Source organism: Harpia harpyja, chromosome Z, assembly GCF_026419915.1.
Source record: "Harpia harpyja isolate bHarHar1 chromosome Z, bHarHar1 primary haplotype, whole genome shotgun sequence".
Classification (NCBI taxonomy): Eukaryota; Metazoa; Chordata; class Aves; order Accipitriformes; family Accipitridae; genus Harpia; species Harpia harpyja.
In genome coordinates this window covers 52,656,001-52,673,069 of record NC_068969.1, presented here as the reverse complement: position 1 = coordinate 52,673,069, position 17,069 = coordinate 52,656,001, and the positions used below count along the sequence as shown (strand labels likewise).

General features: G+C 36.9%; 1 protein-coding gene across 11 annotated transcripts in view; it reads left to right on the top strand.

The window, feature by feature from the left end:
• The window catches only part of FER (FER tyrosine kinase), a 203,377-nt gene that overhangs the window by 40,210 nt on the left and 146,098 nt on the right, over positions 1-17,069 (top strand). For all 11 annotated transcript variants that reach the window (XR_008233883.1, XM_052779075.1, XM_052779081.1 and 8 more), the window contains 4 exons: positions 2,986-3,169; positions 7,935-8,072; positions 9,039-9,158; positions 15,250-15,372. Coding sequence is in view for 10 of the 11 variants with exons in the window: in XM_052779075.1 (XP_052635035.1) it covers positions 2,986-3,169; positions 7,935-8,072; positions 9,039-9,158; positions 15,250-15,372 (565 nt within the window). In the remaining variant the exon portion in view is untranslated. The remainder of the gene's footprint in view (positions 1-2,985; positions 3,170-7,934; positions 8,073-9,038; positions 9,159-15,249; positions 15,373-17,069) is intronic.

Below are 17,069 nucleotides of genomic sequence, written 5' to 3'. Positions count from 1 at the left end.
GAAAGAACTGCATACTGTTTCATGTGGATTTAATCAGTGGCATAATAACGCTGTGTAGTCCTTTGCTAATTAACATCTTTGTTCAACAGCTGCTGAACACTGAGTTAAGTTTTCCATCAATCTTTCTGTACTAACCTCAAGATCTCATTCCTGAGTGCATTCAGTAAGCTTACAACAGATTACTAAGCTTGAATAGTTTTTTCCCCATATGCATCTCTATAAACATTCACACTATAATTTACCATTTTGTAATTTAATCAGTACATCTTAAGGTTTTTTCCCAGTTCTTCACTTTTGGTTCCCCTATTTGCTTCCCTCGGACGCTGTCTTCATCATCATCTTTATCACCTCATGTATCAGGACTCAACTGATATTCCTGGGGCACTCCATTGAGTGCCTACTTCCTCCTGTAAAAACTAGTCATAATATTTCAGCTAAAACTTTCTCAAGTTCCTTTAAAGTTCCAAAGCTAAACACCATCCAGTCCTCATAGTTTCTTTTTATTTAATTTATTCTCTAACCTCTCCTTCTGACACTGCAGAAGAGAGAGACTCATTAACTCTTTCACAGAGACATTTCAGCCTGGAAATCTCTGAAGGTCTTTCATAGTGAACACAGATGCAAAAAATCTTGTTTTCTTTTCCTACCAGCTCCTTTTGTATAGCGACTGTCCTTTCCATCTTCTGACAAGCTTGCTGACTCCAGTGTATATGAAAGAGGGTTTGTTACTGTTTTACAAGTTTTTCCCTCAGCTTTTTTTGGATGTGCTTTAACATGTTTCTGTACTTTACTTTATTGGAGTTCACTGTCCTTTGTGTATTCCTCATATGACACAATTTCAGCTTTTCAAGGTCTGCTGTCAAGCTTCTGTTCTGCCACTTAGCTACGAATGCTTCCTTTTTCTTTTTTTTTCAACTACTTTGTGATAAGTGGTAGAAATGTTAAAGTACAAATTCTTTTTATCACTTAAATTATATTAAGACTATAAGAAATGTAGCAATCTGAATGAGACTGCGTTAGTGTATGTTTATCTGTGCAAGTAATTGTGAATCTACACTTGGTAATTGCAGATACAGGATTCATTTAAAATGCCTTTCTTTCCTGAAAAAGTAATGAGACAATTCATAAATATCAAGACCATAACATTGATATGAATAAGAGCTTGTGTGTCTCAATAAGGAATCATGTCAAAATAATTTCATATCCTTTTATGACAAGGGCAGTGTATGGCCAAGATGAAAATATTCTAGTAGAGGTACAAAAGTGTTTGCGTAAAGCTGCTTGGAAAAAGGTTGTTAATGATGTCCTGTCAGAATAATGTATCCTATGGGACATTGCAAGATATATGTTGAGATTAGGTTTGGGTCATCTTTCAGTGTTTCATTACTTTTTTTCAGAGTTTGTTTATTAAATTCCTAGACATCTCTATGCTTTGAAGGGTTTGAAAGTGCATTGGAGGGCAGCTTGTAGTGTTAAAAATAATTTGATAAACTGAGAGATGAATCTCAAAAAAGTAGTTTTACTTGGCAGGATCAGATGCCAAAGTAAAAGTAATCAGTGATGCCATGTTTGTATGGTATTCAAAAAAGACATGTCCTTCCCGCCCTTGCCCTTGCCCTTGCCCTTGCCCTTGCCCTTGCCCTTGCCCTTGCCCTTGCCCTTGCCCTTGCCCTTGCCCTTGCCCTTGCCCTTGCCCTTGCCCTTGCCCTTGCCCTTGCCCTTGCCCTTGCCCTTGCCCTTGCCCTTGCCCTTCCCCTTGCCCTTCCCCTTGCCCTTCCCCTTGCCCTTCCCCTTGCCCTTCCCCTTCCCCTTCTTTCCCCTTTCCTTTCTTAGCTATAAGTATCTAGACTGTAAGTTATTCTTTGGCTTTGAGCCTTGACTGAAGTTGCACTTGTGTAAGACTGTGAACCAGTCAACTGCAAAAAGACAACAGGACTTGTAAGGGAAGACGTGTAGGTCCGTTAGTATGAAGTTTAGAAGATTGGGCAGAAGAGGAGAGTATGCAATTCAATATATAAAAGATAGATTGCAGAGGATGGTAGAATCTATTTTTCATAGCCATGGCACATAAGAAGTAGGGGTTTAAATTAAAGCAATAAATATTTACATTGGAGAGTGAAGGGGCAGGGACAATGCTTTCCGCTAGCATAGCACTAGACCTGAACAGTACTAGGAAGTTGCAAAGTTATCTGTCATTGGAGATCTTGGGAAATCATAAAAACATATGCCACATAGTTGTGCAGTTACTGTGGCAAAGAATAGAATAGGTGACCTCTTGATGTACCTTGTAGCTCTCACCTTCAGCACTGAACTGGTCTTGTCAGCGTGAAATTGACGACTTCTAGTCTCTAACAGTGTAGAGCTGAGATTCTAGAGCCAACCTCCAGATCATGGTACCAACAGTGCTAAGGAAATGTTAAGCTGTAGTAGAGAAGCTGCCCATTTTGGACAGGAGAAGTAGTGTGAGAGTTCAGCTACTCACATATAGACTGCACCATTGCTTTATTGGGAAGAGATGCAGTAAATTTTTGCTCACAATAAATGACAGATTTTTAGTGAATCATGGATCTGACCTAGTAGGACATCTCTTACTTTCTCCATTAAAAACTGTGTATTTGCTCTGAGGCAAATAAAAGATTAGCTTTGTGATAGTCATGTGTATGAGTTTTGTTCTTTATTCTTCATAGTTATTTTTATGCCTGTGTAGATAGTGGTTTTCAAATACTTTTAGGTAAAGAATTCTCACATTTCTGCTCAAAGAAAATATAGCAGTTTTTTCTTACTTAGTCTTTTAATTAGAAAACCAAGACATTTGGTCTTACTATGCCCTTAAAATGGTCAGATTTTATGTTCTTCAGAGAAGTACCTTGAAAAGACTACTGTAGAAAAAGGTGCAAACTTGTAAATCTACTAGATTCATGTCATCTACGAGTTTGTATACTTTTAAATCACCATGTGCATTTTTCTTTTTTTGTTTTCTCGTAGGAAAGGAGACTGAGAAAGCCAAAGATCGGTGTGATAAAGCCACTATGAAGCTTCATATGTTGCATAATCAGTATGTGTTGGCACTGAAAGGAGCACAGTTACATCAGCACCAATATTATGATACTACGCTTCCTCTGTTACTTGATTCACTACAGAAAATGCAAGAAGAAATGATTAAAGCCCTGTAAGATATATTCTTATGTAGTTTTAACTTGCGGAATTTTATACATGTAGTATTCTAATGAATTTTTAGGATTATTTGAACATAATAAACTGTGATTGATTAATTAATTGTATATCAAGGGATAACGAAAAGAGATGTTTTCATCATTCAGTTGACAATAATTGTGCATAGAAAAGCCTATCCAAATAATACAGACAGTAGTTTTGAGTGGTTACTTAAACATTCTAGCAAGACACCATCTTCTCATAAAACTGTAAAATCTTACAGATTAACTACAGTGTTTATAGTTGAGCTTGTGCTTTGTCCTTCAGCTGCTATACTACGGCAAGTTTGTTGCCTCTCTGGTAGCCTTATTTTTACGAAATTCCACCAGCAACAAATTTGGTTTAAACTGGCCAACAGCTTGAAAGTCATTGTAGAGGAGGGCCAAGCAGACGCGTGGTTAATCATATGTGTGGGAGAAGTAACAGGATCATATAAACCTGATCTCACTGTAAGGAATACAACCTTAAAAATACAGTTACCTTTTTCCTGAAAGGTCATTTTTTACATCATTACAGATGTGCAAACTGATGATCTCTGAGAACAGACAATAAGAAATTTAAGCCCTGTTTTCTGGTTTGTAACCACCATGCTGCCTCTTTGTCTTTCCTGAAGAACAGGAATTGGTTAGGGAGTCCATTCTGTAGGTCTTTTTCTGGGGTCTTTATTTAGGTCACTTAGCCTAAAAGAAAGGGCAGTTACTTTTTTTTGTAGGTATTGTTCATTTAGATGTGAGGCACTCTTCTTTAACTCATTTTCTTACCTTCTCTGAAGTCTACGTTCATAGAATCATAGAATCATAGAATCATTTCGGTTGGAAAAGACCTTCAAGATCATCAAGTCCAACCATTAAACACGCCCCCTAAACCATGCCCTGGAGTACCCTATCCACTCGCTTTTTGAATACCTCCAGGGATGGTGACTCAACCGCTTCCCTGGGCAGCCCATTCCAATGTTTGACAACCCTCTCAGTAAAAAAATTTTTCCTAATATCTAACCTAAATCTCCCTTGCCTCAACTTGAGGCCATTTCCTCTTGTCCTATCTCCAGACACCTGACAGAAGAGACCAACACCCTCCTCACTACAACCCCCTTTCAGGTAGTTGTAGAGAGCGATAAGGTCTCCCCTCAGCCTCCTCTTTTCTAGACTGAACAACCCCAGATCCCTCAGCCGCTCCTCATAAGACTTGTGCTCAAAGCCCCTCACCAACTTGGTTGCCCTTCTCTGGACACGCTCAAGCAGCTCAATGTCTTTCCTGTAGTGAGGGGCCCAAAACTGAACACAGTACTCGAGGTGCGGCCTCACCAGTGCCGAGTACAGGGGAACAACCACCTCCCTGTTCCTGCTGGCCACACTGTTCCTGATACAGGCCAGGATGCGATTGGCCTTCTTGGCCACCTGGGCACACTGCTGGCTCATATTCAGCCGGCTGTCAACCAGCACCCCCAGGTCTTTCTCTGCCGGGCAGCTTTCCAGCCACTCTTCCCCAAGCCTGTAGCGCTGCATGGGGTTGCCGTGACCGAAGTGCAGGACCCGGCACTTGGCCTTGTTGAACTTCATACAATTGGCCTCAGCCCATCGATCCAGCCTGTCCAGATCTCTTTGTAGAGCCTCCCTACCCTCAAGCAGATCAACCCTGCCTCCCAACTTGGTGTTGTCTGCAAACTTGCTGAGGGTGCACTCAATCCCCTCATCCAAATCATCAATAAAGATATTAAACAGAACAGGGCCCAACACCGAGCCCTGGGGAACACCACTCGTGACCCGCCGCCAACTGGATTTCACCCCATTCACCACGACCCTCTGGGCTCGGCCATCCAGCCAGTTTTTCACCCAGTGAATAGTGCACTTATCCAGGCCACAAGACACCAGCTTCTCCAGGAGTATGCCATGAGAGACAGTATCAAAGGCCTTGCTGAAGTCTAGGAAAATAACATCGACCGCCTTTCCCTCATCCACTAGGTGGGTCACCCGGTCATAGAAGGAGATCAGGTTGGTCAAGCAGGACCTGCCTTTCATAAACCCATGCTGACTGGGCCTGATCCCCCTCTTATCCTAGAGCTGCCGTGTGAGTGCTCTCAAGACAAACGGTTCCATAATCTTTCCCGGTACCGAGGTCAGGCTGACAGGCCTGTAGTTCCCCGGATCCTCCCTCCAACCCTTCTTATAAATGGGAGTCACATTGGCAAGCCTCCAGTCCTCTGGGACCTCCCCTGTTGACCAGGAATGCTGATAGATGATAGAGAGTGGCTTGGCAAGGACCTCTGCCAGTTCCCTCAGTACTCTTGGATGGATCCCATCAGGTCCCATAGATTTGTGAGTGTCCAGATGGCGTAACAGGTCCCTAACTAATTCCTCCTGGATTAAGGGGGGTATGTTATGCTCTTCATCCTTACCTTCCAGCTCATGAGGTGGAGTACCCTGAGGATGACTGGACTCATTATTAAAGACTGAGGCAAAGAAGGCATTAAGTACCTCGGCCTTTTCCTCATCACTAGTTGCTATGTTCCCTTCTGTATCCATTAAAGGATAGATATTCTCCTTGGGATTCTTTTTACTGTTAACATATTTGTAAGAACATTTTTTGTTGTCCCTTACACTAGTGGCCAGATTTAGTTCTATCTGAGCTTTCGCCTTTCTAATTTTCTCTCTGTATGATCTAACAAGATCCCTGTACTCCTCCCAAGTTGCCCGCCCTTTCCTCCAGAGATGATAAACTCTCCTTTTTTTCTTAAGTCCTAGCAAAAGCTCCCCATTCAGCCAGGCCGGTCGTTTTCCTCGGCGGTTTGACTTGCGGCACATGGGAATAGCCTGGTCCTGAGCCATTAAGATTTCCTTTTTAAAGAATGTCCATCCCTCCTGGACCCCTTTGCCTTTCAGGACCGTCTCCCAAGGGACTCTCTCAACCAGTGCCTTGAAGAGGCCAAAGTTAGCCCTCCGGAAGTCCATAGTGGTGGTTTTCCTGACCACTTTCATCTTGACTTCAGCACACAGGAAGTGAGGGGGAGTTGGGGATTTCACGCTTTACATACTTACGTGGTGCAGACACCATTAACTGCCCTAGGCAGAATCATATTAATTCCTTTGATTCTGGTGCAGGTATTGAAATGAAGTAGACCTTTGTAGTAGTCTCTGTACAGTCCTTCCAATCTTAATTTTGTATGTAAAATCACAGCAAAATGCTACAGTTAAATTTGTGTGCTGTAATTAAGGTGTTTTTTCAGAATTGTAAGCTATGATAATTCACTGAAGAATTTTATGATTGAACAAGAAGCTATTGAACCTGCTCACCTTTGCTATGTCTGGAGTAAAAACCTGTAAAAAAATATTTTTGTCACTACATAGACATTTTTTGTGAGATCTGAATGTATTGGAAAATTAGTCCTTTCTAGTATCTTTGGTATACAAAAAGAGGTGGTGATTTCAGGTGTAGAGCTTGGTGTGGCCATCTCTGTGAAACATACTTCCTTTATAATCCTGATTTTGCAGATGAACTAGTTTGGTAAACTTGAAGAAGTGTAGATTAACATTGCTAATGGTTGGGGGGAGTGTTGGTGGGTTTTGTTTGTTTGTTTGTTTGGGTTTTTTGGAATTGACATAGACTCCATTTCTCTTCAATATGGCATTGCTGTAGTTGACATTCACCTCTCTTTTCGCCACACTCTTTGAACTATTTCCTGGAACCTTTTCACACATGTTGTTCACGGGCAAGGCAAGATTCAATGCCTTCCCTTGTCTGTTTTCTCCTCAGAAAAAGAATTGAAAAAATCCAATCACATAACTTTTTTTACAGAGTAAACATAACTTGAGATCTTATCCAGGAAAAATCTATTGATGCTTTTTTCTCTTCATGTTCCTCTGGGCTGGCCAAAATTCATCAGTATTTTAAGAAAGCTCACCATGCTTCAGAGCCTGGCAAGCTATCAAGTTTGTCAAAGATAAAAATGAAATAGGAAATGGTTATGAGGGTTCATTTATGGAAAGCTAAAAGTTAAAGAGAATAGGAGGGTGTTCTAAGGATGTGTCACTGGATGCTATTAAGAGTAGTGGCACAATATCACCTATTCTTTTCCCATTCGCTATTCACTTGGTTTTTCCCGCTCTCGGAAGCAGGTAAAGACAAGGCTGGATGGCTTGTACTTTCTTACAGGAAATTCTTGCTTGATTTTGTTTCTTGTTGTAAATATACGCTAAATTGTGATTTATGCTTATCTTTGAATGACAAATCATAAAATAAATATATGAAAGAAGATAGTTAAAACAATAAAGAAAACCAGTTTTTAAAGGAAATGCACACTATTTTGTGACTTGTTTTGCCTTATACCAGAATATAATTGTTTTGTCAGTCAGAACATAAAAAGCTTTAGTGTAGGCTATAACAAACATGATAAGTCCTTTGTGAAGAAGAGTGTTATCAATGAGCTGTATACATTCCTTTTCCTTGTAATCTCTACAGTTTTTAGTTTAGCTAACCTGTGTGTAGATGCACTGAAATCAATACAAGCAGCATGGTCTTAGAGACTTCTCACTCATAGCCAATCTGTAAAGAAAAGGCCACAGTTGATCTGTTACTTCTTTGAGTAACATACTGTCTTATTTTTCCCTTTTTAGCCAGTTGCAACAAGAGTTTGTAGAAACAGCAAATTGAAAGTTTGAAGCATCTTCAATGCCATCTATGCCTTCAGTGCCATGTTATACACTAGAATTTTTTTTCCTCTTTAGAAAAGGAATCTTGGATGAGTATAGCCAGATCACCAGTCTTGTAACAGAAGAGATTGTGAATGTCCATAAAGAGATCCAGACCTCAGTTGAACAGATAGACCCTAACTCTGAGTATAATGACTTCATAGATACTCACAGGTATACATTTTCATCTTAGTGTGCATGTTCATGTTTCTTCTTTGAGAAAACCCTGCATTAAACTGCAACACTGCTTAAGTGGTCAGAGTTGAATTTGTTTCTGTTTGGTTCCTTTTACATTGTTACTTGTAAGCTTTATCCTAGTTTGAAAATTGTTCTACTTGCATGTACAGAAAGCTGGCTGAAAGTCAGGTTTTTAACCTGACTGTTTCTTTAATACAATCCATCCATCTTTTTGGCTGTGTCTAGAAAAACAAAATTCCAGTTACTGTTATTACATATGAAGACCCATAACTTTGGTGCCGACAGCAGACTATACATGACATCCAGATTCAGTGTGAGCTAATTTACTGTTTATTTGGATGCAGTTTGCATTCTGGGCTAAATTAAGTTTCTCTGCTTTACTTCTCTTATTGTCCAAATTCTAGTTTAAAGTGAATTCTAGGTACCTCTGTATACTCTGCAGTTATTGCAGGTTGAGCAGTGCCTGAGACTACAGAGTATGCAGATAATGCAAGAAGGTTTTTTACTTTAAAAATTAACTGTATTTGCCATTTATTGAACTGTAACTCTGTATTAGTATGTGCAGAAAAAGTCCTAAGACTTCTTGCATTACCTTTTTTGTTGTTGTTGTGTGTGAATTGATAATTGTCACGTGCAGGTTTATAACAGGATCGGCTAAGAGTGGACCCATTCACATTGATACCCCTTGAGAACCTTGGTTATGCTGTAATCTTGATTCAAAGAATTGTATGCCATTTTTTTATCTGGTATGATTTTAAGACTACGTTTTTTATTCAAAGGAAAAAGAATACATATCCAGTCACTACCTTTCCTTTTATTTCATATGTAATTTTAACTATATATTCCAGTTATTAAAATAATTCAAAACATAATGATTTGCTTTATGATCTACTCAAAGATACATGTTAATTTTGAAAATATAACATTTATTTACTAAATTAGGTCATCAGAAGTTGTTGAACAAGAAATAGAGTTTGATACGTCTTTACTAGAAGAAAACGAAAACCTTCAAGCTAATGAGATTATGTGGAATAATCTAACAGCAGAAAGTTTACAAGTCACGTAAGTCTTTCTTTACAAACCTTTCATCCTTTGGAAGTGCTGTTATACATTGTATCTAGGCTCACTCAGATCATTGCATAGCTGTGTCCTCATTTTTAAGGTCCAGTTTCTAAAAATAATATTTTCATGCTATAGCCTCTTTCCCGTGCTGGTTTTGTTGTGCCTTTGCACAAAATACTCCTCTCCAGTTCCCCCAAACACTTGCCAGCATTTTCAATATATGTTCCTCTCCTTGTCATTTAATTTATACAATGCCCCAAATCCATCATGAATGCTCCTTGGAAACATACTGATTCATCTTCCCCAAAGTGTTTCCCCATTCAGTACTCTAGGAAAAATACTGAAATCTTTTGATGAAACTACTGAGTACAGTGATACAGTCAGTGATTTAAATTGCCATGCAGAAAATTTTCATGAATATATTCATTTTTGCTTGTTTTGTGTTTGCTTTCATTTTCCAGAGGGAATTCTTATTCATTATTATAACCTTTAAAATACATTAATTTACTAACACAGGTGTAGCTGTTGTATTGCATTTCATGGACCTTTTAGCTATTCAAGGTGATAAACTACCTCTCTATGTATTTTGTTAATATATTGCCTAGTTAAATCTTTTCATTACTTTTACCAACTTCACCTTTAATCATTTGTTACTGGGGAACAAATCTCCTGCTGAGTTTATTATGTTCTTGTTATATTATCAGCCTCAACTTTTGACATAAAGTGATCCGAAGCAGTCACTTGTGAGATTGCAACTATTAATTGTACATTTAAATTTTCTTGTATTGATCATAGCAATTTAAAATGGAAAATTCAGAATTTCATTGGCTGATGATGTTTTTGTTGTCTCTACTGTATTTCAGCCTGTGTTTGACTTATTTGAAGTTTTTTTCCTTTAGAAAGTATAACTGATCCAAATAAGGTATCAGTGGTGTGTTGTGGGGGTTTTTTAAGCTTTTTAAAAATTTTCATCTGTTTAATCAAACTAGGATCCTTATTTCTTGTATGTTTTTCTGAAACCAAAATTGTAGTGAGTCCTAATAGCCGTGAGGTATTTTAAATGTAAACACATTGCAGTGACTTCTGCAGATTATTCTAATCCCTGTGTTTTCTCAACATGACAGTCTCTCCAGATTAATTCCTTTTCAAGGTCATTAATCATCCTCTCTTTTTTCCTGTGCAATCTGATTACTTTTTGTAAATTATTCCTTAATAGGCATTGAAATAACCTTTTTCATATGAAGTTTCAGCCTCCTTTGTCCTGAAGCAGTTTCATCTTTCTTATCAAAGGATCCCTCGATAATTAAAGGCCCTCCCTTCCCTTTAAACATGTTTCTATTTATAATACATTCTGCATCATTACTAAATTGAGATTAGTCCTGCTTAAACTGTGTAAATGTTGTACATCTAGATATACTTCAGCATGGTAACAGGAAAAATATATATACCAAATCTCCCTTTTCAATAAAGTATTACAATTTTTCAAAGATTCTGCCTTCCACAGTTCAACAAGAGAAATAACTTCTTGTTTGGCTTGTCTTCTGTATCCCATTGTTTAGAAATAAGACATCAGCATGTCTAAGTGAAAGAGATGAAATACTGCTTTTCTAGTAAATTATTCTGATGAAATACATATTTGTGTTTAGAAATGTGTGTCTGTGTATTTGCCTACATATATACATTTTCAATACAATTTCGAGTGTGTCATGTTACAAATCTTATATTCACCCACTTTAAATTCCTCTGTGAATTTCAGTGTGAAATTTTATGATGTGATATTATTTTTGGAACAGCAATCAAATAGCTCTTTTAAGTGTTGCTATCTTTAAGGTGTTTGCTTTCTGGTATAGATTTAGGACTCTGAGCAAAAAAGTTTAAGTGTATTAGGTCAGACCAAAGATTGACCTAATAAACTTTCTTCTCTCTTACATTAGCCAACAGAGAAAAGTCTAGGGAGGAGAACAAGAATAGGATGATCATGCAGTGCTGTTTCCTCAGAATGATCTCTCAGCCTCCCATAATTTTCAGTTTAGAAATGTTTTGAGACAGATGTATTTGTTTATAGTAGCCTTAGAGGTATTTTATCATAGCCTTAGAGATATTTTTCTTTTGTGAATTTGTCCGGTAAGTTTCAGTATGTACAAGTTTCTGTTGTCCACAGAATTTTTGGTCAAGGAATTCCAGACATTAACTTCATATTATGTGAACCTGCTGCTACTTAGTTTCATTTTATGGCTCTTAAACTCTTGTTTTGAAAGAGAATAGGAGTAATCTATTCCCTACCACCTATGATATTGTAAACTTCTGTCATACTCCTACTCTGCGATCTCTTTTTCAGAGCCATCTTTAGCTTTAGTCTGTCCTTCCACAAAACTTACTCATATCCTTTATCAAGCTTGTCATCTTTATTTGAATGTTTTCAAGGTTACTGTATTGGTATTGAGATGAATGACCAGAATTGCACAGGTAATCCAGATGCATAGTTTAGAGAGAGGCGTGCTGAGGTTTCCTGTCTTCTTGTTCTGCTTTATTTTTAAAAAATCCTAGACAATCATTCTGTTTGATTTTCTGACCACTGCAGTGTTTCAAGCCAGTGTTTTCATGGAATCATCTACTTTAATTCCAAGATGTCATTTCTGAGTGGTAATGGTCAGCTTAGAGCCATTCACTACATAAATAAAGCTTTGGGTTGTTTTTCCTCCTGTGTATTTGGCTATTTCAACATGCATAGTCTTCTAAATGACAGTCCAGTTATTGAGTATCATAAGGTCCAGAATAATCCTTTTGTATTCTTCACGTTCAGCCCTTTTGCCCTACCTCAAATAACATTGTACAGTCAGCATTGTTTTTCACTTTTTAAACCGTCCTTTTATTTGGATTATTATGAACATACTAAGCAATGCAGATTTTTGAGAAGCTCTACTAGCTCCTGGCACTGTAAAAACTGTTTATTTTTATCTTCTTTGTCCTTTTTTTTAAATTGCTTTTTAGCGTGGGTGAGAACCCCTCCTTTTAGGAGTGCTTAGTTCTCTGTAACTGCCTGTGCTCATATACCTTGTTAACTGCATTTTAGGTATATTTTGTTACAGTGTTGCTTTAAAACCACTACAGCGGAAAAAAACCCCACAAGTATTTGCATCAACTTACTATGTATGACTAGAAATTCGCAAATAAGTATATTATATCCTTTATCCATAGATGATGACTTTTTAAAAATCCATTCTGTATGTGCTGAAACAACAGAAATTTGACTGTTGATCTTTACTATTGAGATCATGGCCTTGCATCTTCAAAGTACTACGTCATGTTTCTGCAGAGGAGAACTACCTACAGTATCTACCAAATATAATAAATCTAGTACACATAGTGGATTTATTTCACAGACTTTTAATAGATTCAAAGATGTGTATTGATTCAGAATCAATAATTTTTGGTTGAATCAGTTGTTTTATTGAGTATGTGAGGGGAAAATGACAGCTTTACATACATTACTGTTTAAAGGTTTTCATAAAATATATTTTAAGGAAATACAATGAGAAATCTGGCTTACTTTTACATTTTTAAGTAAGTTTACATTTATGAATAAAGTTTTGACAGAGGGACATAGTTAGAAGTCAGTGTTGACTAGATAACCTTTCTAAGTAATGAGAGAGGTATGGTGTCTCCTGATAAATGTTGATGACTGTCACTAATATTGAGATACTCTGAAAAGCATAACAGAATAAAAGTTTATACTTTGAAGATGCATGCATTAAAAACTCAGAGGAGGCAACCAGAATGAAGTAAGTGTCGATCAGTGGGCATATGAATTAATATCCAAATTAACTTAAAAAATCTTCTGAAATATAAGTTCTGTAAACACAAGCATTTATTTTTACTGATATTTGAGGCAGAATGGTGCTAATGACTAAAGAAATATGAAAGGCAGCTTTCCAGGTAGCTAGAACCTAGTTTGAAGATGTTTGCTTTCTAGGTTGTTTTTGGTCTCATTTTATGTGTTCTCACACCATTGAAACCTGACAACTTGGGATTGTGTGGTTGTTAAAGCTAATAAGGATTATAGTGATTAACTGGTTAGTAATAAAAACCCTTTTGTAAACCAATTTTATCCAGGAGGCAAATACACGGCCATAAGAAACTTCCTTTGACAAACCACAACCAGGATGATACAAGCCAGATGCAGAGATGTCAGTTCTAGCCAGTTTGAATGAAAATTATTGTTTAAAAGAAAAAATAGAGCTTGAATACAAGGAGACAAGCCAGTTTAGTGTGTATATGGTTGCTTTGTTTTGTTTTCTCTAAGATAAATACGAACATCCTAAAGTATCTCAGATGTTTTGAAAAACTACATCAACTTTCTGTTTCAATCTGGTGCTGCAATATAAAACCTGATATTTTTGAAATCTGGTGCTGCAATATAAAATGTGATATTTTTGAAATGGTGAAATAGTTTAATACGTTGTTTCTACTTGTATACACTCATACCTTCCAGCGATGAACAATCTTATTAATTTGGTTTTAATTTCTTGAATGTTGGTGCTTGATCATTACATGTAACATCTGCTTCCTGTAAATCAATTGTTAAGCCAATACAATGTTGATTAAAATTTTGATTAGAAAGCTGATGAAAAAAGCAGTATCTGCAGTTACAAAATTGGTAATTACTTTTTTAGCAAGGTATGAAAAGATAAAAAGTTAGTTGATATTAAATTGGAGACGCAGTGTAAGAAAATTGTCATTTCTGAGAAGTTCGGCATACAGATTGTGATAACCTAAAAACAATAAAAATGTTTATTAAAAAGGGAGCTGTGGGGATATTACTTTGAGAGAAATGTTTTAAGTATTTCCCTTATCTCAAAATAAACACATGCAAATGCTTGTTCATTTGGGAAATAAACTTTTATCGTTTACTATATGGCTTTTTTATATTAATTTAAGTCTTCCAAGATAAGATCCAGGACTGTCTGAATAAAGAATATATTTAATCAACATTGTATAAAATATATCAGGAGGAGAGAGAACTAATTCAATGTTTAGAATCAAATAATTCAGTTTGATATATATGGACATGGAATGTGGCTCCTAGATATCTACAGTCCATGTAAATTACTCTCAGTTGACCTTCTGTGCCACTCCCCAATCTGGAATGGTTTGGGGCAATACATCTGTGTGGTGATAAGTACTATATGTATTTTGCCTTTGTTCCACTCTTCAGTAACTTTTTAGTTGAAATTGGGCTTGAAAATACAGGGGAAGCAGAGTAAGGTAGTTAAAGGATAGATGAATGCTGAGAAGGAAGTGAGGTATGCATATTTATTTATTTGTTTGTTTGTTTAAACAATTGTTCTCCTGGCTTAACAATTGCTTGAAGTCAACAAATATACTTTGATACACATTTTAGAAATCATCATTATGTGAGCTGTTTTTCTACGTTGTTCAGAGTGCAAATGTTATTGTACATTTGTTGACTTTTTGGTTACTAGAATGTTTGCCAGCATAATTGCAGTGTCAGTAATGGTTTTAATATGCAATAAGCTCTTCTCTGTTAGTATTGAGTGTTATTGTACAAGTTTTATCTTTCCTTTGAATTAACCATTACCAAAGGTTGTGAGGCTTTAAAAAAGTTAATTGTAGAGACAAATATACAGATCACTCTTGTAAGAGAAGTGTCAATTTGTATTTTTGTTATTTCTAGAAATGAATACAGCCCAGCTACTGATTTTGTGTGTTTATTTAACATGTACTTCAGGAGTTGGAAGGCTTTTGTCTTTCATAAAGCATCTCATAAATTAGCAATATATTAGGAAGGCATTAATTCACAGAACTCATCACATGTTCTGGAAAAAATTTTCTTGATAGGGGAGCCTGTGGGCAGCAGATCATTCTGTAACCTTGTATGTAGACAGAGCCTAGTATGGGATCTGTAATAATATGGGTTAATATAATATAAAGGTATATCTACAAAAAAAAGATCACCAAGCACTGAGTAAGATAATTTAAAGAGTAATGCTCCTTTTCATCTTCAGGAGAAAAATTACAATGTTCTGATTTTGTATTCACAACATGGGTTTCTGAAATCTGTGTCTTACAGGTTAAAAACAGTAATAGAAGAACTGATTCAGACACAGCAAACCCTTTTGAGCAAAGAGGAACTTGTGTTGGAACTGGAGAAAAAAATAGAAGAGTCGTCTAAGACTTGTGAAAAGAAGTCTGAGTAAGTCAAAATAAAATTTCAAAATATAATAATTTGAGGGAAAAGCATCTATAATGCAATTCCTAAGACTTACATAAGAAATAACCTCCACTAATCTTGTTCTGATTTTGTGTGAAGTGATTGTTTTGAAAAACAAGAAGTTAGTTTTCCATCTCTAAAATAACCCCTTACCCACTGCAGACCCTAATTCATTGGAAAACTAAGAAGCTCCATTAGTTTAATATAATTGTCATAGTGTTGGGATGGCTCACGAAGTGGACCTTTGATTAGTATTACAACTTCAGATTGGTGGAAGAAGAGGAGTCAGTTCAGATTGCCTCTCTGTTTGATGGAGTTCATTGCGTAGATATAATTTTGTGAAAGACTTTTTCAGAGTCATGTGCAAGACTTGTACTCTTTCTTATGCAATAATATGTTTGGAACTCATCAGGTTAAGTTAATTTTTCATTGCATTTTCTTTACAAAACTGAATGTAGTTCTGATACCTTGTAGTACTGTATAGTAAATAATGAAGGTGAGGGATTAATGAGTGTTTTACAGTGCCATAAATAAAACATTATAATAAAGAATCATTCTTGGGCAAGATCTTTAGGTTTTTTTCTACCTCTGATAAGAAAAAATATTCACATCCCAGTCTAAACTGAAGTTAATACAACAGATAAAGAAACCTTCTGTCTGTAGTGATGTTTTTCTGATTCTTGTTGCAATCAGTCATAACCTTACAAATTTGGTCATAAATACTAGTTTACAGTTGTCGTGGTTTAACCTCAGCCAGCAACTAAGCACAATGCAGCTGCTCACTCACTCCCCCCCACCCCAGTGGCATGGGGGAGAAAATCGGGAAGAGTAAAACTCGTTGGTTGAGATAAGAACGGTTTAATAGAACAGAAAAGAAGAAACTAATAATGATAATGATAACACTGATAAAATGACAACAGTAATAATAAAAGGATTGGAATATACAAATGATGCACAGTGCAATTGCTCACCACCCACTGATCGATGCCCAGTTAGTCCCCAAGTGGGGGATCCCCCTGCCCCCATTCCCCCCTAGTTTCTATACTAGATGTGACGTCACATGGTATAGAATACGCCGTTGGCCACTTTGGGTTAGCTGCCCTGGCTGTATCCTGTGCCAACTTCTTGTGTCTCTCCAGCTTTCTCGCTGGCTGGGCATGAGAAGCTGAAAAATCCTTGACTTTAGTCTAAACACTACTGAGCAACAACTGAAAACATCAGTGTGTTATCAACATTCTTCTCATACTGAACTCAAAACATAGCACTGTACCAGCTACTAGGAAGACAGTTAACTCTATCCCAGCTGAAACCAGGACAACAATACCAGTGAACTGGAATGTAAGTCCTCAGGTAATCCTGTCTTCATTCACTAAAGAAGTCTAGAAGCTCTTCGTTGAAGGCATCTTGTCACTTGATGCATTGGATAGTATTTCATTCAAATCCAAAACTTTATGTATGTATATGATATCAGTGTTTGCTTAGATAGATGATTAGATACTTTCCTGTTCTTTCTTTGGTGAAGTTCACATGTACTTACAGTATATTTTCCAATTTTCTGGTTCTTGACCTACTTTCTTTGCTGCATGTTACTTAAAGGATAAACTGTATTTGAACTAGATGAGTTTGATGGTGGGTTTGTTTTTTTTTTTTTTTTTTTCTTCCTTCTGTATTCTTCTAAT